The following is a 20,597-nucleotide window of genomic DNA, read 5'->3' as shown; positions in this document are numbered from 1 at the left end:
AAACCCTTTTTTTTTATTAATGGATTTTCTTTCTTATGAAATATCTTTTAATATCGTTTTGATATACTGTTCACTTACCGTGTCCCACAATGAAGTGGTAATCAAGTAATGAAGAGTATCAAAATTGTGCAATCAATAGATGATGATAAGCACAAAAATAAACACTATTGGTAACATCACGTCAAAACTGACCTTTGATATACCTAATAATAATTTGTATGGATAAAGCTCTTTTCAGTAGTTCCTCTCTTTAATTCATTTAATTAAAATGTACGACTGTTTTCTAATTTCTTTAATACATCGTCAAAAACACTCATCTAATTTGATTTATAAAATTGTTAAAACAAATATATTAATGAGCGAACCCTATAACGTGTCATCCTAGTTGGTACATAGTACATACTAATAATCAAATCGAATGTTGCGCCTCATTTTTCGAACGAATAATATATGTTATTTTTGCGCAGTATACAGAATAACCATGAATGATATTTTTCATGCTCGTTAAGGACATTTGATAAATTATTCTTATTACTATGAATAAATTGTACACAAAAATAGATAGTTTCGACGATTTAATATATGAAAACAAATAATTAAAGTTTCATGTTCTTCAATTTGAATCGTTTAGGCATAACTAAAGTGGAGTGGGTGTGGGCAGCAGCAGGTATGGCATGTATCCACACCGATCCAAGTTTGGCATTCACATGGGAAAAGCTAAAGTTATCAATCAAGTGTTCTTTAACTGCAATTCAATCATAAAAATCTCTGGTAAATCTCGAACGGATCACCATCACTTGATCAAAGAAACTAAAGAAAAAAAGAAAAACAGTATATTTTGCAATCATCTCTAAAAACGGATATCGACTTATCTTCTGTTTCTTTCCATTCAGAAAGAAGATGAGCTTCACAATCCTCCGAGTCGCAAGATGATAAAAATTATATTGTACTCTTTCTGCAAACATAAATAATAAAAATGCAGGCTCGTGAACGGTTAATCCCAAGCACTAGTCATCCCCTGACCATATCCTCCACCTCCACCTCCACCATAACCGCCAAAACCACCACCGCTACCTCCTCCATAGTAGTCAGAACCACTCCCAGTTCGATTAAAAGAGGAGTCCCTTCTAAAATCACGACTACCAAAACGCCCACCACCACGCCTACTTTTACCCCCATATGGGGCTCGACTTGCAAACCGAGTCAACCATTCCGGTACTTCTTGATTTGCTTCCTGCATCAAATCAGCTAATGACTTAGCCAAAGATGTGTTATTTTCGTTGAAGAATGCAGTTGCCAATCCTGTCTTGCCAGCACGACCCGTACGTCCTATCCGATGGACATAATCATCTATGTCATTGGGGAGATCGAAGTTGATTACATGAGCAACATGTGGAATATCAAGACCACGAGCAGCCACATCCGTTGCAACCAATATTGGCGTGTTCCCACTCTTGAAGGATCTGAGTGCTAGCTCCCTTTCCTGGATCAAAACATCAAACAAAATCATATTAATTATAAATAACCAGCAACAGAATTGCCGAAAAACCAATGGTTTATTCAATTACTCTACGTGGCTAGAAGCATAAATATCATGGGCACATAATCACGGCATTCAATTTTCTTCATGAATCATAATGGTATTTTGCAAGTGTTTAAGACAACTAAAACATGTACTAAACAACATTCCTGCAATTTCATGTCAGACAGAGCAGATTGCATAAAAGAAGATCTAAAGTAAGGACTGAAGATGCATCCCATCAAACTACATTAGCCCCAGATGTATGACACTAAAATACAGATGCAAACCCTCATCATCAAATATCATAATACAACATTTTGTAATTATAGTCGTTTAGGGTATGGTATGTGATGTTGCTGTCTAATATAAAATTAGACAACATAATACAACATTTCTATATCATGACAAGGAACGATGTTAGATTATCATTCAGTTGCATTTTACTACCTGTTGTGTTCTATCTCCATGAATTGTAGTAGCAGGAAAACCATTAACGCACAACCAATTTTCCAATGAGTCAGCTCCTTTCTTTGTTTCCACAAATACTAAAGTAAGAGATTGCTGCAAGAATGAACAACAATAATGAAACCAAAAATTGCCCTTGAACTAAACAAAAAATGATGAATTCAGTAAGGTGGAAGTTTGAAACAATGACGAAGCCAAGAAATGAATAATTTCAACCCCATAGTTAGTAGAACAGCAACGGAACGTTGTGCTCAAAGTTATCATAGAGCAAGGCGAGGCATAAATTGTTCTGACTCAAGGCTCCTTCAAGGAACATGCACTAGAATATCTTCTATCTAAATATCTAATAATATTACCATCGTATATAATACAATGTGTAGATTACAAACAATTAAAACAATGAAACAAATACTTATCAGTCTATAAGCAAAAACTGAAAGACAATTATCTTGCATTTCATCTTAAAGTTGTTATCCATACATTTAGTGTTTGCTTCAAAGGCACCTTGAGGTTTAAAGATCAATACAAGGCATTACGCATAAGAAGTGGTGAGTGTGCTAAATTGAAGGGTTACGCGTTAGCTTGTACATAGGCACAAAGGCCAAGCATCGGTGAAACTTGAATCCAGAAGAACAATAACTGTGATTGCTCCAATCAACATAACATATAAAAAGATTTTTTACTAAACATTAAATAGAAAAATTAAAAAGAAAAAACAACACTCCAATACAAAATTAAATATTAAATAAGTCATAAGATAATATAATTTCTGAAGTTAGGATAATTTGGAAAACCAAATTACTTAGTCGTGGCCATATTTGGCAACAATTTGATCAGATTACTTGTTTACTCATTATGATCAATAGTTATGCTTTTTCAATCATAAAGTATGGAAGTAAAACCTTTTGCAATATATGCAATGTGGGAATGCACATTATGCTGGCTCCACCAGAAGAACAGAAGTTAGCTGAAAGAGTATCAGCATATACAATTCTTCATAACAATCATTCATCAATAGAAATATTTGATCAAATAATCTTCATATAAACAAGATGAGCATAATTTAACAATAAAGCAAATTGAAAGATCAAACTAATCCAACAAGCACCAATTTCTGTATATTAACCACAACATAAAATTAATTACCTTTCCCTGAATTCCGTTTGACCTCTGACCATGAATAAGATCCATCAAATAGCTTCTCTTGTCATTATCATGAACAAATTCAACTCTTTGAACAATCAAATCTGTACTTGAACCAACCCTTCCGACTGCCAAAAATATGTAATTTGAAAGGAAGTCGGATGCCAGTCTCTGCAGGCCAACAGTCGATATCAAAGGATTATTATTGGTATTAATATTCACAAGGACAGCAACATCACATACCATACCATACCATAAACGACTATAATTACAAAATAAGAAGAACAAAAAGATAAGTGATTTTCAGAATTATTTTTCCCAGATCAACAATCCATAAACCTAGATTTGTTTCAAGTTTGTAGATTCCAAGTTCACTCACACTACACTATTCCAAACTACCATCAATCAACTTTCAGAGAGCAAATTTCAGCAAGATGAAATTATCTAATAACTTCCTGGACAATGCAGAAGTTGATCATAGCTAGCAAATACAAAAAAGAATGGAAACTCAATCCGTTCAATACCTGGATCTCTTTTGGAAAGGTGGCACTAAATAGCATTGTCTGCCTTTCACCACGAGGAGGCATATCCATTTGCTCTACAATCTTTCTGATTTGCGGCTCAAAACCCATATCAAGCATTCTGTCAGCCTCATCAAGAGCCAGATATCTTATCATCTGTAATGAAACTTTTGCTCTCTCGAGCAAATCAACCAATCTTCCAGGAGTTGCCACAAGAATTTCAACTCCTCTCTCAAGTTCACGCAGCTGTGCAACATATCAATATATACAATAATTTATCTCTCAAGTTCACGCAGCTGTGCAACATATCAATATATACAATAATTTATTTATATGAACTTTGAAAATCTGATTCATATATTTACTAATAATATCTGTTTATGTTATAATTGAATTTTTGCAATACATTTTTTAATTAATATTTTAGTAAAATTTACTTTATAAATGTGAGTTCTAAATGTATGCCTACGCAGCTTGCTTTGATAAAGTTTTAACAATGATAATTATTTGAATACTATTTACCATTTTGTTTTTCTTATCATAGCTAAAAAATTATCTTTTCTAAACTGAAAGTAGCAGCAAAAACCAGAAAGAATTGGAGATAAAAAGTTAATTATTTAATAATCATTGCCTTACAAAATATATGTGAAATAAAAAATAGAACCAAGGAGGAGTGGTACGTAACAATTCATGCCTTCACGTGCAAAATAAAGAAAATAACATCTATGACCTGCTGATTTATTGGTGCTCCTCCATATGCAACAACTACTCTGACACCGGTTTGGTAGGAAAACTTCCTAGCTTCTTCGTGTATCTGAAGGTAAAAGATGCAAAATAGCAAACATATTCCCTCTCAAAATGTGAAGTCATCAGTTGCACAAAAGTATAAAATAGCATGAAATTAATGCTCGTTAGATAACTGGACCTACCTGCATTGAGAGTTCTCTTGTTGGTGAAAGAATAAGTGCTAGTGGAAAAACAGTGCGGGCACCACGTGGTCTCATTGGAGACTGCCCCCTCATAATTCCACTGATAATTGGAAAGCAAAACGCAGCAGTCTTTCCCGAGCCAGTTTGAGCACAAGCCATCAGATCTCGTCCTGCCAGTGAAATTGGTATAGCATGTCGCTGAACTGGGGTTGGTTTTACATACTTACACCTTCGAATATTCAAATTGAGAGCATCACCTAAATCTATCTCCGCAAATGTATTTACGGGAGGCGGTACATCTTCACCACTTGTCTCCACAGGAATATCCTCATACGCATCAAAGTTAATACCACTATTCTCCTGTTCAACAAATGCACATTCAGTGTCTGTATCCAGATCTTCACTACCAAAAGGGTTGACCTCTCGGTCCCTGTTACCCCAGCCACTACTTCCACGGGTTCCATAATTATATCCCTGACGTCCATAATCAGACCTAGGTCCAACCCATCGAGATCCACTTGTTGATCCACTATACCCCGACCTGTCATTACCTGCTGGTGCACCACTAGGTGATGGAGCAGGTGGCTTTGACGCAGGAGGTTTGTTCCTGAGATGTGGTGGGACATATGCGGGCTTGGTGGGAGTCAATGTGGGTTCACTGACTCCACTGGTCCCAGCATTATCAGAAAATCCAGAAGCTGCATTCTCGACGGCGTCTGCCCATGAATTTCTCATTTTTAAACAACCTCTTGACTGCAGAAATTAGAGTAAACCTATCTCAAAATTTTCAAGCTAATCTCGTAGCTTCCTTGTTATCACACTCCAATACCCTGGTTAAAGAATAAATTTTTTGAAAAAAAAAAAAGAAATTGAAACAAACCAAAGCTAATGCATCGTCAAGCTGATAAATCAATCTTGATTCGTCACTGAAGTGGAAGGGGAAGAAAAAAATGGGAGTAAGTATATACAAGAATGCCCTCATTATAGAAAAAAAGATAAAAATTTGACGCGAAACAATGCAAATTGCATCATCAAACTGATAAGTCGATCTTTATTCGTCGCTAAAAATGAAAGGGGAGAAAAATCTGGGAGTAAGTAAATACAAACATTGCCCTGATTAAAGAACAGTTTTTGGAGGAAAAAATTCAAAATTCAACAGTTTTTGGAAAAAAAAAAAACTCGAAATTTGACACGAACCGACGTAAACGGCGTCATCAAACTGATAAGTCGATCTTAATTCATCACTAAAATTGAAAGGGAAAAAAATCTGGGAGTAAGTAAATACAAGCAAAAACCGGGAACCCACGCGGATGTTCAAAAAAAAAAAACCATGCGGATGTTCAGCACAAAAAAGAAACAGAAACGCAACAACTACAACAACAACAAAAAAAAGTTCGTACAAACACAGATTACGTACAAACAGGCAGAAGATCCGTCTCAAAACCTTCAACTTTTAAACTTCAATGCAGTTTAACAAATGCTAGGACATATATATTATGCAGATATTCACAAATAAATAACACGCATACGCCGAGAGATAAGTCCAAAAACGTGGAATTGCATGTTCATGTTTCAGTATCTAAGAGCGGGTGAACCTTTTACCTGAGAGAGATCAGCCCTAGCTTTTCGGCGATGGCATGTTTGGAATAGAGACGGTGAAAAGGAATATTTTGAAACCCTAGCTTTACGGGGAGGAGAAAAAGGGGAAGAGAAAATATAGGGATCAGAGGAATTGGGACACAAATTAGAGAATATAGGAACTGAAAATTATTTCAATTTTTTTTTTTAAGTTCATTTATAATAATTAATAGTACAAATTTATGGTAAAAAAACGTGCTAAAGCGAATTAATCGCCTCTACGCCAAATAAAAATTATTCTCTTTTATTAATTTATAATTTCTTTATTTAAATATATATCATCGTTTATGTAGATTTATTTTGATAGTTTCGAACTTTTATCTACTAATAAGAATAATTAACTTATTCAGAACTAAACTACTGTTAGTTATTTTAACACCAGAATCGAACAAGTTTTACTCAGATTAATTAATTACGACATTTTAAATCACACGTCTACAAACAAAGACAAAAATTTCTGTGAGAAAGTCTCACGGGTTGTATTTTGTGTGACAGATTTCTTATTTGGGTCATCTATGAAAAAATATTATTTTTTATGCTAAGAGTATTTTTTTTTATTGTTGGATGGACTCGTCTTACTGATAAATATTCGTGAGGCCATGTTAAAAGATTACTACTCACAAACAAATACACATTTGATATATTAAACTCTCGTTTCTTTCTTAGGCTACAATTGGATTTAAAGAAGGAATTAAAATCTGGACATTTGAAAATATAATTGGTGTTCACTTAGATTTAATTTTAGATTTATGACATATATCCGAGTTCAGGGCTTCGGTTTTCCACTATCAAACCCAAACCCAAACCCAAACCCAAACCCCCGACCCAGCCCATTACATATATTTCTTTATATCTTTTAGCACTTCTTAGGCAAATATTTTTAGGGTTTTGTTTGGGTTGATGGACCATCTCTTCGTTTGTTTGGTCGAAAATGTGTGTATCCATTAATTATCTACGTCAATCAAATAATTAATTATTTACCGTACATTAATCAAATCATTTAATTAAAAACAACAACATTATCTTATGTATCACAATTCATTAATATTAATTAATTATTGAAAAATACGAAATCTGAATTTATCAACTTACCTCAAATTTACTCGATCAAACCAAATATACTATTGTTCATTAAGTAATATTAACATCCTACTTATAATTTTAATAATTATGAGATTATTTATCATATCCAATTGCATCGACCCCACTAAACGCAACCTTAAAAGATAGTTTGTACCATATAATTTTGGTTATTATAAATGAAAGAAGAGTATATATTATTTGATTTGTAATTTATAATCCACATCTATCTTGTGTGGAGTCGATTTTAGAATTCTAAAAGGACTGAACATGATGTCGTTGTAAATCTTAATTAACTAATAGTAAAAAATACACATGCGTTGTATGTGTTATTATTATTTTGAATTTGATCAAATAATAATAAATAATTGTTTTGTTTTTTTTAAGCTACACGCAGATTCATCGGCTGAAACAACACACTCCGTGTAGCTTAAAACTCCCAAAATTTTTGTTTAGTTTTTTTTTTTAAAAATATTGTCATACAAAATGGATATATATAATTCATAAATCTGATAACTCTGTCCTGTTTGCCGTATTGAATAGTTGGGTCCGTCGGCTCCCAGTTGTTTCATTTGGTCAATGAAGGGAGAATTCATTCATCTCGTATATCCAAGTCAATTACTTAGTATGTAAGAATTTAAACAGATGCATGTATCTTCTGTCTACACCTATTTTATATGGAACAATTTTTAAATTTATATTACACCGATATTATTAAGTAAGAACTATACTATAATCAAACAACAATCATTTTATTTAATCTTTGTTTTATAAAATATATTTCTACAGTGCATGTCATATAAGTTTTTCTGACATTTATCACATCAGCATCTTTGTTTCTCTAATAGAGTGACTATCTTGTGAGACGGTCTCACAAATCTTTATACGTGAGACGAGTCAATCATTCCGTTATTCACAATAAAAAGTAATAGTTTTAGCATAAAAAGTAATATTTTTCATTGATGATCCAAATAAGAGATTCGTATCACAAAATACGATCCGTGAGACCGTCTCAAACAAATGTTTGTTTTCTAATAAGTACTATGTACCACAACAAATATTCCGAATAACTAATAAAAACAAAAAAACAAAAAGTACCTAAAAGAATTATTGTTTTCAAATAGGCCCATTAAAATCAACAAGATATTTTCTCAAAAAACAAAAACAAAAACAAAAACAAAATATATAAAAAAGAGAATAGGGAGAACAGTAATAATTATGTGCGGATAAGGAGAAGAAAAAATCAGACCACACCTGTTTAGAAAAGATACGGCAACCCTACTCATCAAACTTATCTGTTATCCAACGTGGCATCCAGTTATGCATCTAAGCTATGGAAATTCAAAAATGGGGCCCGGTGTTGTCCATTCATCGCATTTCGCCACCTCCCTTATCCTCTTTTTAAAAAAAATTTATCCAATCGATAAATTATTGAATGAAAAATCACAATTTTAGATTTTATATTTAATCGTTTATATTTTGGTTTTCTATTTTGTGAAAATTGAATTGAAAGTTGTTATTTTTGTTTTTGATAATTTTGATATTTTTAACATGATTCTAAACAACACCGATATGACGATGTGTTATTGATATATGTAGTGTCATATTAATACTTTCAATAAAAAAATTTATAAATAGAAAAAATAAAGAAATTTAATAACATAAAAAATTGTTAAAAAATTATTTTCCAAAACATAAACTTTACATTATCATATTCACTCGGTCCATGACTCGTGGTGCCCGTCATAATAGAAACACCGTTGCGTTTTTATTCTATAATATATATATATATATATATATATATATATTCAATGTCTCAGTCACACTCAAGATAGATTACTTTATGTGTTGTGTATATATTATTATGCCATTAACTCAAGACAGAGATGACAAGTAAGGTTAAGGTCATAAGAGTTATTTTCGATTTTAATGTTTATCGTAATCGTTTCTGATCCAATGCGGCGCGAGGGGTCGCCATATTAAATTTTATAATATATATACACGAATACGTGTGTATAGTCTTTTTTATCATTATTGATGAACCAAATGAAATTTGACAAATTATGGAACGACTAAATTTATATTTGAATTGTTAAAATAAAAAAAATAAAATAAAATTGTGTTGGATTTTTTTTTTTTAAAAAATGTAATATCAATATCATATAAGGGTAAAGTTAGAATACAAATCTGACGTCTTTTCTAGATGATTATTATCATGTCTTCAACTTTAATAAAATATAATATATATATATATATATATATATATATGTATTTATTTATTTTTATTTTTTTATTGCAAATATCATATCATGTTTTACAAACTTTATCCGGTCGTTATGTCATATCATATCCTCTATATTTAGCTATTTTAACTTGATGAATATAAAGTATTTCCACCGTCAAAAAAATATATAAAGTATTTTCAGACATTAGAATACTATTTATCAAGTTGAAAAATAATTTAAGTTGGAAATTACAAAAGATTAAAGTATTTTTTCCAGATTATATGAAGCATATGATTATATTTTTTTATTGTTGAAAACAAAAATAAATAATTTTAAAGATAACCAAATATTGCCTAAGTTTCACGCCATTGATATATAGATATTGACAAAAACTTGTGTGAGATGGTCTCACGGATCGTATTTGTGATACGGATCTCTTATTTGGGTTATCCATGAAAAAATATTATTTTTTATGCTAAGAGTACTACTATTTATTGTGAATATGTGTAGGGTTGATCGGTCTCACAGATTAAAATCCGTGACACGGTCTCACATGAGACTAACTCATAAATATTTACTACAATATTAGCATGATTCAGAAATTACCTGCAATTCCAAAATCTTGGCCCCGCGCACATGCTTGACCTTCTCCCCCAAAATATTGCGTAATTTTTAATCAATTGTGCGGTGAAAATATAAATTAAATATCTTCCATATTTTTAAAGAAATAGACCTTAAATTATTGAACATCACATCACAGTTCAAGTCAAAATTCATTTATTTTACAACCAGATTGTCTTCACCTTTTCCCCCAATTGTCTTTTGTAATTTTCCACGATTTAATATCAACAAAAATACAGCATACATAACTATGCATTATCGTTATCAAGAAACTATTTATTTTTTTAGAATAACACAAATGCATTAAGACAAGTCCTTGGTTGCAATGCTAGAAAACCATAGAGGGAAATCATTGTCCAGCCAATCAATATTCGTATATGCATGCTTATTTACTACTCATTATATTTCAACACATCCTTCGATGGATATATAATATAATAAAGCTTTGTTCAAAATGTTTTTGCCATGTTCGATTTGTAATTCAAACGTCGCCCCTCCTTCTAGATGTAAAACATGTATTGATTTGGGAAATTAACCTTTAAGAAAATGTGAAATTCATCGTTGTCAGTTAATCAATGTAGAAAGATGTCACGATGAAGATGGGGTGAGTCAATACTTTATTTTCGATGTGTTTGTATAAGATGATCAACCGATCATTTCACTACCAAAAAAAATTGATATACCTTACATTTTTTTTTTTTAAAAACAGATGATTGACGGGATGTTTTATATAAAATGAAACTCGAGAGTAGATTTTTTAGCGTATTATAGACTCACCCATAAGTATGTACGCCTATGGATGTTTGATTTACGGAGTTATGCCCTTCTCTTTTAACTTCTCTTTGAAATTGAAATTAGGTCTATTGTTCTTCTAAAAATAAAAATAAAAAATAGGAACAGTGTTATTGACGTATAACTTTGTTAGTACAAAAGGTAACAATTTTATTCTATCCTGCATTTGACTTGGAGTTCTATAATAATTTAATTCAAGATGAATCTGCAAGCCATAATTTGTATATTAGCATTCTAATATCATATATAAAAAATTTATCTCAAATTGGACTTTATGTTATAATGATAAATAAAATAACTACAAAAATCATTCGGTTATTTCGTTTCCGTTCATTTCACGTCGACAATTTAAAAATAATATATTATCTTAGTTATTTTTTAATAAAATATGTAAAAGATTATAAAAAAATAAAATATTTAAATATATAATATAAAATATATAAAATTAAAATCATTATGTGGAATTTTAACTAATGAATGACTGCCACGTTTACGATTGTCACGGCAAGTTGAATGCTTCTTGTATGCTTCAACTCCATTCCAGGCTCCAGGTGTTTCTTACTATAAATATGTTGATGTATTATGTCGAAGGTCACTTTTTGATTTCAACATTATCCACCTCAATCGGTTACCCAAGTATCAAATACATTTTCAACCAAAATTTTGATTCAATTTCACCATGACCTGCGAAAAATGTCAGGCAGCCGATTTGTTACCCGGTTTGCCTGAAGAGATTGCGCTTGAGTGTCTGACTCGGTTGCACTTTTCAACTCACCGAGTCTCCTCCCAAGTTTGCAAGCGCTGGCGAGAGCTCATCCAGAGCAAGGATTTTTACTACCACAGGAAGAAGTACGGGTTTACGCACAAGGTGGCATGTTTGGTTCAAGCGCTTCCCGCTGAATCCGGGTCGAAACCGGCGAATCAACCCAGGTACGCAATTTCCATGTTCGATCCGTTGACTCGGAGCTGGGACAGAGTCGAGCAGGTCCCTAAGTATCCAAATGGGCTGCCGATGTTCTGTCAAATAACCAGCATCGAAGGTAAGGTGATTTTGATGGGTGGGTTGGACCCATCGAGTTGGGAGCCAGTTAAGGACGTTTTTATGTACGATTTCACGAGCCGAGCGTGGAGTAAGTGCGCGGACATGCCGTCGATTCGGTCTTTTTTCGCCGCGGGGGGCGTGGAGGGTAAGGTGATAGTCGCCGGGGGGCACGACGCGAGCAAAAACGCGTTGAGTTCGGCGTGGGTTTTCGATATAAAGAAGAACGAGTGGAGCGAGTTGCCAGGGATGAAACAAGCGCGGGACGAGTGCGAAGGGATTGTGATCGGGTCGGAGTTTTGGGTCGTGAGCGGCTACGACACCGAGTCGCAAGGGAATTTCAAGAGCAGCGCCGAAGTTTACGATATAAGAAGCGGCGGCGAGTGGAGGGTGGTAGAGGAGGCGTGGCGCGTGCGCGAGTGCCCGAGGTCCTGTGTCGGCAAAAACGAAAAGGAACTGTTACGTTGGGGGGCGAGTGACCCGACTGTGCGCGTGGGTTCATGTGGGGTGGACCTTGGGAAGTGGAGCTTGCTGACCGGCGCAACTTATCAGGGTGGCCCACATATCTTCTTTCTATTGGATAATAATAAAAAGACTAATAATAAAATTAATATCACACCGAATGAGAAATTTTCTGGGTTCGTGCAATCTGGCTGCGCCATTGAGATATAGATAGCTAGCGAGTTCATACAATTGAAAAATATCAAAAAATTTAAATTTGGTATTTGCACGCTCTAGTAACTATGTATAGTTTAATTTGGGAACGCGTAGCATTTGAAAATAAGGAGAATTTTTGCCTTCTGGAATAGTGTGTGCGTCTTTTTGTATTCGTGTCCATATATTGTAATCTAATGTAATGAAAATGATCAATTATGGAAACATGCCTTGTCCTTTTCTTTGACCGGTGCAAGATTAGACTCTCGCTGGGTGGACATGTGCCTGCTTTTGTATGAATTTGATTGAATATGAATCAGCGACACTGAATTTTTATTCGACACGATGATAGGTTTATCTGTTTTCAATAATTCATGAATTGATTCGAGTTTTTTAATTTCGATTCTTTGCGGTGATTTTGAATTAAAAGTTTCTAGCTTCTTCGGGGACATTCGATAAATTGGAAGTTTCTACGAAAAATAGAATTTAGTGTAGTGATCATTGTTTGTGGGGAAAGGTCTTTGAAGTAATATTTAAAAGTTCAACCCAAAGAAACACACATTAATTAAGCAAATGAGTTTTAGGGGTACATTTTTTCAAATTGTAGGAAGACAAATCATGTATGTTAGTTATGTTTGGTTAAGATATTTTTGCTATAATTCAAACATTTAAAGTTTCTAACGCTTACCCATAATCCGTATCACAGACTTTAACGTTGCCAATCTCAATCACAAGAGTCTTTTTCAGATGCCTAAGTCTACCACAAAGACCCAAAACAGCTGTAAACATAAAGTTAACACAGACAACAGGATCACCATATCTTCTGATCAATCTCTTTCAGTATCCATTAACAAAAAAAATATCTGAGACAACACCGAGATTGTTATCTTACAAATTTACACTGTCCTTCTGCCTAATATAATTGTGTGACCTTAGTCTGCCATTCATTTGGTCTCGTACTCTCTGTACTTGAACTTTCCCGAGTTCTTGGCAACTAATCCAATATGAACATCAAATTTGAAATTTCACTAGATGAAGGGGAATATGAAGTACTCCGCGTAAAACAGATTCCATATAAAACGGTAAAATTCGGAGATTGCATCCTGCAAGAATGAAGAAAATTGTATTAACATCAATTATCAAAATTTTTTTTTTGGTTATCATAATCCAGGCAATTAAGAGGGAAGGGAGGGACCAAAAAAATAAATAAATTCTGGAAGACCTAAACAAGACTCTACATGATTCAACCCTGGATCCATATTTCTAAAAGCTTGTTCCGTAGCCCAAAAAACAGTAAAAGTATACATTTAGCACAATACCAGGACTTTGATACTTTGGCATCTAAACTTACAGACGGGTGCATTCTCTCGGGTATAAGCCGCTAAAATTCGACATGGAAACCAAATAATAGAATCAATTAGGCCGGACAGCAAAAATCATAATCGTTTAAACTGAGATATGTGTTATGTAGTTCAGGAGGTGAAGTGGCACAAATCAAGTCTACCAAACAGGTATTTGATGGCTCCTCACTGTTCTCTTTTCAGTCCTACAATTGTTGAATCTTATTCAAACTGAGATTACATCCATAAACTAAAAATAAAAACTGTTGACAGAATAGGCTAATTAACAGCAAAAATAGAGAGTCAGAGAACCCATATAAGACCCATGCTCTAGCTTCCATTTAAGCCGAAGAAAATTGAATGCACGTCTGCTATTTACTGGGTACAAGTATATATATTTCAGATGAGTGAAAAAGTACTAACACAACAGTCACATTTACGCAGAAGTATACAAGAATGTAGAATAAGTGGAAAGAGAAAACAAGAGTCACCTTGGAATAATTTGCTTTTTCCAGTACCCATGCCTGCAAAGAGAGAGCACAAGACCAGGTCATTACAAATAATAGCATCTAAACAAGAAGACTCTTCGAATGAATTCCCCAAAAACAGTGGGAGCCAACTAAATCTATTTAGTAGGCATGGATTGTTATGCTTCAACAGAAATAGATGGAACTTAAAAATGAAAAATTCAACCGAATAAAAGACAGATAGAATAACATATGTATAAACAAATGAAATTAAGTAATAGCGTCATAACAAAGCTTAACACGTACCTGGCTAGTTAAACCTAATGCCAGGATAGCATGTGCAGGTATCATTAAATTTCTCCTGAAGGCCTGTAACATATGCCAAGTCTATCTATACTCAGAATCATACTAGTTGAGAAGAAACATAATATCTTCAGGTGGATCAGTGGCAACTGAAAAAGCAAATGTAAAATAGTCGAGTGTACAATTACATTTACCTGAGGCATGTAACAAGCTGCCAAAATAGAACCAACGTAATTTATCAACAGAAGCCCAGAACCCAACAATGCAATATTTCTCACGCCAAGTTTTGTCGCCAAAGTCGATATCTGAAACCTTATGAGTCACAATGAACCATGAAGATTCAGAAATCATAGAAGTAGTACCTTAAAACTCGCAAAGGATCATATGTGGAAAAGTTTGCATTATAAAAACCAGTTCTTTTGACATTAACTGTAAATAAATGTGAGTTGTTGAATTTTAAATGTCTAAGCTGCACGTCCAAATTGCAGGAAAACATATAATAGCAAGAAATGGGTCCCCCATAACTTACTTGCGATCACCTTCAACATCGGGAAGATCTTTAGTTATGGCAATAACCAAAGCAAATAACGTTACAAATGTGGTAATGAAAGTAACGGGTGAGCTGAAGAAGGAAACATAAACGCCAATATCAGAATATCATCAGAAACATAAAAAGCAACACGCGAATAGTTTTGTGTAGTAATTCACCTCCATTCAAACGTCAGACCGAGAGCAGCTCTAGTGGCATAATAGACACCATAATTGAGAAGGAACCCTCGAACCTAAAAGAGTTGTGCGTATTATGTTCAACACAGATTATGTACAAATTAGTAAAAATATTCACCAAATTACTCCTAAGCATCATCAATCAATTGTGGTTTTTAAGAAAGATGTTAAAGTATATATTTTACATACCACAGTTAATTACACGTGCAAGGAAAATGGAAAAATGAAAAGAAAAAATATTTCCTTCTGGCGTAAATAGATTTGCCAAATAAGAAAAAAAATTATGAAAGTCAAATTATGATACACTTCCACCATTTCCTCATCATATTTGACATGAAAAATTGCACAAGGATGATCTTAGTAACAGATTCTACATAATTATTCTGGTCAACAAGTCTAGAAAAGCTCACAAAATATCATTCGACTGGAGGCACTAATCAAGTTTCAAGGCGTTCATATTATTACCCCTGTTTTGAAAGAAAGGAACTGACACTTTCTTATGTATTCCAGAAAGTTTGTAGCTTTATTACATTTCTTGGACATTATTTCCTTTTCCATGATGGTTGACATAAGGTTGATCTACAGGAATTTCAAATCTTCTCTACAAGACTACCTTACAAGTAATCTTCGGCGAATAAAACCTTGAAGGAAACAAAAAGAAAAATGTAGCTCCAACGAACCAAAACCATACCGTTGCAATAATAAGAAATGCTACGACAGCAAATCTCTTCATTCGAAATGGAGGAACTGAATAAATGGTTCCAAGCAAAAGACCAAGACAATATAGAGAAGTGATGAAAGAACCAAAGTTTAACCCAACAATTAGAACACCAATGAACGCCAGAGACAACACCAAGAACCATGCAGATCTTACTGAAAGATCTCCTGCAGCTATAGGTAAGAAAGGCTTGTTCACCCTGCAGTTCAAGCCAACAATTTGCAAAAAATCACTAGACAAACATGAGAGTATCTTGTAATGTAGGTGGAAAACAGGACATAAGTGCACGCTTCATGGCAAAGAGCATGATAAAATGAAGACATAAAAAGAGCAGTCCTTGGTATGAATAAACTCAAGTTTAAAAACCAAGGAGCGCATAATGGTGTAGCTTACTTGTCAATCCCTACATCATATATCTGATTGATTCCCACTATGTAACCATTTCCACAAATGAGCGCTACAAGTCCATAAAATGCCTTCAGAAGTAACGACCACCTTATCAAATTCGGATTCTCGATTAAAGCTCTGGTAATTAGGGAGCTGTCAAGAAACGAATGACACGGGTTCATCTCATTTATGTTTTTCCACTAGCAAAAGTAAACTTGATAAAAGTTATAGAATTGCTCACGCTGATCCCAATGTAGTTCCACGTATGGTGTGGGGCCTTAGAAATCTCCAGAAAGCATCCTTGAAATGGTCAACTTTGTTCCACCAAGAATCACTTCCAGCTGCATCAACTTTAGAGCATGCCTGACAATTTAATCTTTCATACATAGACTCGTCAAATAATTAGCCATTATAATAATAAATCTGCTTAGACATAAATCCATGGGAAACTTGAATCTGTTTGAACCACAAAGTGAAATGCAGCATGCCAGTATAATCAGACGATAGAAAATCCATCAAAATTCCACAAACTCAACAAATGACCAAAATTTCAAGATAAATAAGGAGGAATTGCGCATACCCAGGAGCCCAGATGGGACGACGAGCTGTTCTTGAGGAGAATTTGGTGTATGCAGCGGAAAAGGCCAATTTATTAGAAGATCTGAAAACGAATGAGGGGGGAGTGGAAATGGGGAGCTTATTTGTCCTAAAAATTTGAGCAGGTAGAAGGACGGATGAGCAGTGAGTGGTAGCGACCTCCATGGCCGTGCGATTAATCAGAGCTGAGTAGAAGAAATTGCATTTGCTTGTGGAGAGGATGGCGATGATAGATGGAAGGTTGGTTTTTTCTAACTAAATTATAATTTATTAATAAAATATCAAAAAGACAAAAAAATTCAGACATAAAGTTGAAAGTTATTTTTTTTTAATGAAGAACATATTAACTTATTAATATTTTTTTAGGAGTTCTATACTTTTTATATGCTACATTGCATAATTTTCTATGAAATATCTTGTAGAAAATAACCTAATTTTCAAGAATATGTATATTAAAATGATTCAAACCCCAATTACTCAAAACACAAGATGATGATTAAAATTATATATTAAAAACTATTCTTATGTGTAACATTTTTTTGTATTTGTAGCTGTCAAAAATGAATATTTTAATTATATTTTAACAGGTACGAGAAATTTTACCATAATAGGATACAGTATCTAATGTAGGGCTGCCAAAAAATATTAAAAATGAATATTTTAATTATATTTTAACAGGTACGAGAAATTTTACCATCATATGATCATAGATCAACAACTTCAGCAAGTAGTAACGCGAGCGAAGTTCGTTCTTGACATCATTACTTGTACACTATAACAATGACAGGAATATTATATCATAAGGGTATGAATACAATAATTTCTAAAAATTGAGTATATCGTATAAGAAAATATGATTTTGCATGATGAACAAAACATTTCTTCAAATCAAGGGATATCCGAACAAAAGACCTCGTGTAAAAATCTCCAAATCTCGTTTTTAAAACTTTCAAATAATGCCATGTAACCTTTACTTTTCTGCAAAATTACGAAATTTTTAAGGGATATTCGTGATTAATATCGACAGTGTATAAAAGTAAATAAAAATATTTTGGATTTCAGAAACTAACAAACAGAATATGCAACTCTTTCCTCCCCAAAAGAACCGTTGAAGAAAAACTGGCTCGATACAAATCAAAAGACATCAAATCTCGTCTGATAGATTAATACATCTAGTAGCAGAGTCATATCAGTTGATATAGAAAATCAGACCCAGGATTTTAAACACTTGTGCCCATCCAGAACCAAATACCATCCAAGTGCGCATGAGGTTGGAGTAGACTAAACACCCTGAGATTGGGGTAAGCAGACAGTCTACGATCACCCTCTGCCCCTGAACCCACCTCCACCACCACCCCGACTACCACCTCTAAAACCTCCTCTTCTACCCCCTCTTGGAGCACTTCTTCCACGAAATCCACCTCCACGTCGTCCACGAAATCCACCACCACCTCCACGTTCACCGCCTCTACCTGCTTGTGATTGTCCCCTGCAAAAATAGTACAGCATCCAGTTACACTTTGAATACACCAACCACTCAACCAATCTTGGATGGAGATAACAATCTACGAGCTACAGTTATAGCTATATTTTTTATAGCAAAGTAATCGTGTGTATTCTTTTCTTTGGGAAAACACACGAGTGGGCGTTGGTTAGTACATAAACTAAATTGATCGAGAAATCAAGGAAACAAGATCCATGTACCACGAACGAACCGCCGGATCAATCACTCTTATTCCATAATAAAAATGTAGAATATTTTATGATCTCAAACTCGGTGTGTGTTGTTGGAAAATCACTCATTTGAAAATAAGTGATAAACAATCCTAGCATAGGCTCAGGACAAAAGATCATTAACATAATCTACTTGAATAAGCACATTAAAAAAAAGTTCCCAAGATAAATCCGATTCAACATTTCATAAACTCCGTTCACATAATCGAGCAAGGGAAGGCCCTGGACATAAGATCATTCACTGATCAGTCGGAAGCATATAGAAAAGAAGACAAAAGTCACCGAGGACCAAGCATTCCATAAAGTTGGTTTATTTATAAACATAACATGTAGACGTCCAAGGAAAGACATGAGCAAGATAACAAACAAGCTTTCAGAGAACCAAACTAGGTTCAAACTCTGCCTGACAACCACATTCACATTTAATCACAAGTATCAAATAGCATTAGCATTTTCATCTCGGAAGGCTCTAATTACAGATAAGGGACAACTTACCTTAAATATTTTTTTCCCATTTATTCATTGCTAGATAAAAGGCAATGAATCTCCCAGTTGAGGATAGTTTAATTCTGAGATCAGATAATCATTAACATAATTTATTGCATGGAAGTAAAACTGGATTCTCACCATTCAAAGGTTAGATTACATACAACTACATATTCACTCAATCCTTATCAGCCAGTAATCGTTATCTTACAACATATTCAGTATACCACACATTAAGCAAAACGAATTGGTCTTGGCCAGTGGCCCAGTAGCAAGACAGAAAAATTCCCTGCCGCGTGTTCCTAAAGAACACCAAATCTACAATAATTTTATAGACATAAAACAAATAAAGAAAAAGTCATACTTTGGCGGAGGTAGAAATCTTGAGAGTGGCAAAAGCTTAGCAGGGTCTATGAAGAACTTATCACCCGCAGAATACGACGTGGCCACAATACCTTCCATCATCTTTATGGAAAAATACTACAATACCAACGGAAACAGCACATGATGTAAGAAAATATCAAGCAATATAAGCTCGAAAACCAAACGCATTTACAGTTGGAAGAGGTGTACTCACAGATTCATTAATGGGGCCAAAAATTTCATCCACTTTACCAATTTGTGTTTTGTTGTGAAGGTAGATAGGTGCATTGAAGTAAGGTATTTTCTCATTTGTAAGCTTCGTGACCGCATCTCCTTCGCAAGCAAGAACAAATGTAGAAACCTCTACGCACAAACCCACCATTCATTAAACACTATAGCAGCTAAAATTACAGCAATAAATTTCATAAAGAGGACACATGTGCGTCGAGACAGAGCACAGACCAACAACTTCTGAAGGAGGGCCTTCATCGCGAGGAGGGCCGCGACTTCCACCACCGAAACGGCCTCCAAATCTGCCGCCTCTAGAGCCGCGTCCACCGTCTCTTCCACCCCTGAAGCCTCCTCCGCCGCGTCCCCTTGGAGGTCTCATGATCCACACTAATGATCTGCAACTAGAGTAGGTATTTTACACACTGTTATATTCAATATAATGGCGATCACCAGCAAGCCGTTTTCGACCAAGTTATTCCAGTAGGATTTAGGGTTTTCGGATTGGGCCGCGGATTTGACCCAACTCAACCATTTTGTTTTAAAATCGGAGCCCAATGAAACTGACGCCTTCAGACAATGCAAGCTTACGTGATTGGGCTAGTAAGGAGAGGTTCCA

The 20,597-nt window shown here is 34.4% G+C and overlaps 4 protein-coding genes across 6 annotated transcripts; 1 reads left to right on the top strand and 3 right to left on the bottom strand.

Moving 5' to 3' along the window:
* Nucleotides 1-702: 702 nt before the first annotated feature.
* On the bottom strand, nt 703-6,337 carry LOC140825291 (DEAD-box ATP-dependent RNA helicase 11-like). 3 transcript variants are annotated; one of them, XM_073186973.1, is made up of 7 exons: nt 6,183-6,337; nt 4,581-5,410; nt 4,382-4,465; nt 3,655-3,897; nt 3,134-3,301; nt 1,970-2,083; nt 703-1,483 (listed from the first exon to the last, which is right to left on the bottom strand). In XM_073186973.1, exons 2-7 carry the CDS (start codon nt 5,313-5,315, stop codon nt 995-997), a joined length of 1,833 nt encoding a protein of 610 aa, XP_073043074.1. In that variant the 5' UTR covers nt 5,316-5,410; nt 6,183-6,337; the 3' UTR covers nt 703-994. The 3 variants fall into 3 exon arrangements, with proteins under 3 accessions (XP_073043074.1, XP_073043076.1, XP_073043075.1); XM_073186975.1 differs by having other exon boundaries at nt 4,581-5,333; nt 6,183-6,330; XM_073186974.1 differs by having other exon boundaries at nt 4,581-5,506; nt 6,183-6,315.
* Nucleotides 6,338-11,520: 5,183 nt separating this feature from the next.
* Nucleotides 11,521-12,870, top strand: LOC140825290 (F-box/kelch-repeat protein At2g44130-like). The gene has a single exon (XM_073186972.1). The coding sequence runs from the start codon at nt 11,616-11,618 to the stop codon at nt 12,645-12,647; it is 1,032 nt and encodes a 343-aa protein (XP_073043073.1). The 5' UTR covers nt 11,521-11,615; the 3' UTR covers nt 12,648-12,870.
* A 522-nt stretch (nt 12,871-13,392) lies between these two features.
* Nucleotides 13,393-17,417, bottom strand: LOC140825289 (homogentisate solanesyltransferase, chloroplastic). Its single transcript, XM_073186971.1, has 10 exons — nt 17,151-17,417; nt 16,812-16,946; nt 16,577-16,723; nt 16,157-16,382; nt 15,448-15,521; nt 15,269-15,361; nt 14,934-15,051; nt 14,743-14,805; nt 14,461-14,493; nt 13,393-13,732 (listed from the first exon to the last, which is right to left on the bottom strand). The coding sequence occupies exons 1-10, from the start codon at nt 17,330-17,332 to the stop codon at nt 13,658-13,660; spliced, it is 1,146 nt and encodes a 381-aa protein (XP_073043072.1). The 5' UTR covers nt 17,333-17,417; the 3' UTR covers nt 13,393-13,657.
* A 761-nt stretch (nt 17,418-18,178) lies between these two features.
* On the bottom strand, nt 18,179-20,431 carry LOC140825288 (putative H/ACA ribonucleoprotein complex subunit 1-like protein 1). Its single transcript, XM_073186969.1, has 4 exons — nt 20,213-20,431; nt 19,965-20,113; nt 19,752-19,867; nt 18,179-18,656 (listed from the first exon to the last, which is right to left on the bottom strand). Exons 1-4 carry the CDS (start codon nt 20,358-20,360, stop codon nt 18,488-18,490), a joined length of 582 nt encoding a protein of 193 aa, XP_073043070.1. The 5' UTR covers nt 20,361-20,431; the 3' UTR covers nt 18,179-18,487.
* Between the last annotated feature and the right edge of the window lie 166 nt (nt 20,432-20,597).

Source organism: Primulina eburnea, chromosome 3 (assembly GCF_022965805.1).
Source record: "Primulina eburnea isolate SZY01 chromosome 3, ASM2296580v1, whole genome shotgun sequence".
Classification (NCBI taxonomy): domain Eukaryota; kingdom Viridiplantae; phylum Streptophyta; class Magnoliopsida; order Lamiales; family Gesneriaceae; genus Primulina; species Primulina eburnea.
This window is presented reverse-complemented; position numbering and strand designations above follow the sequence as displayed.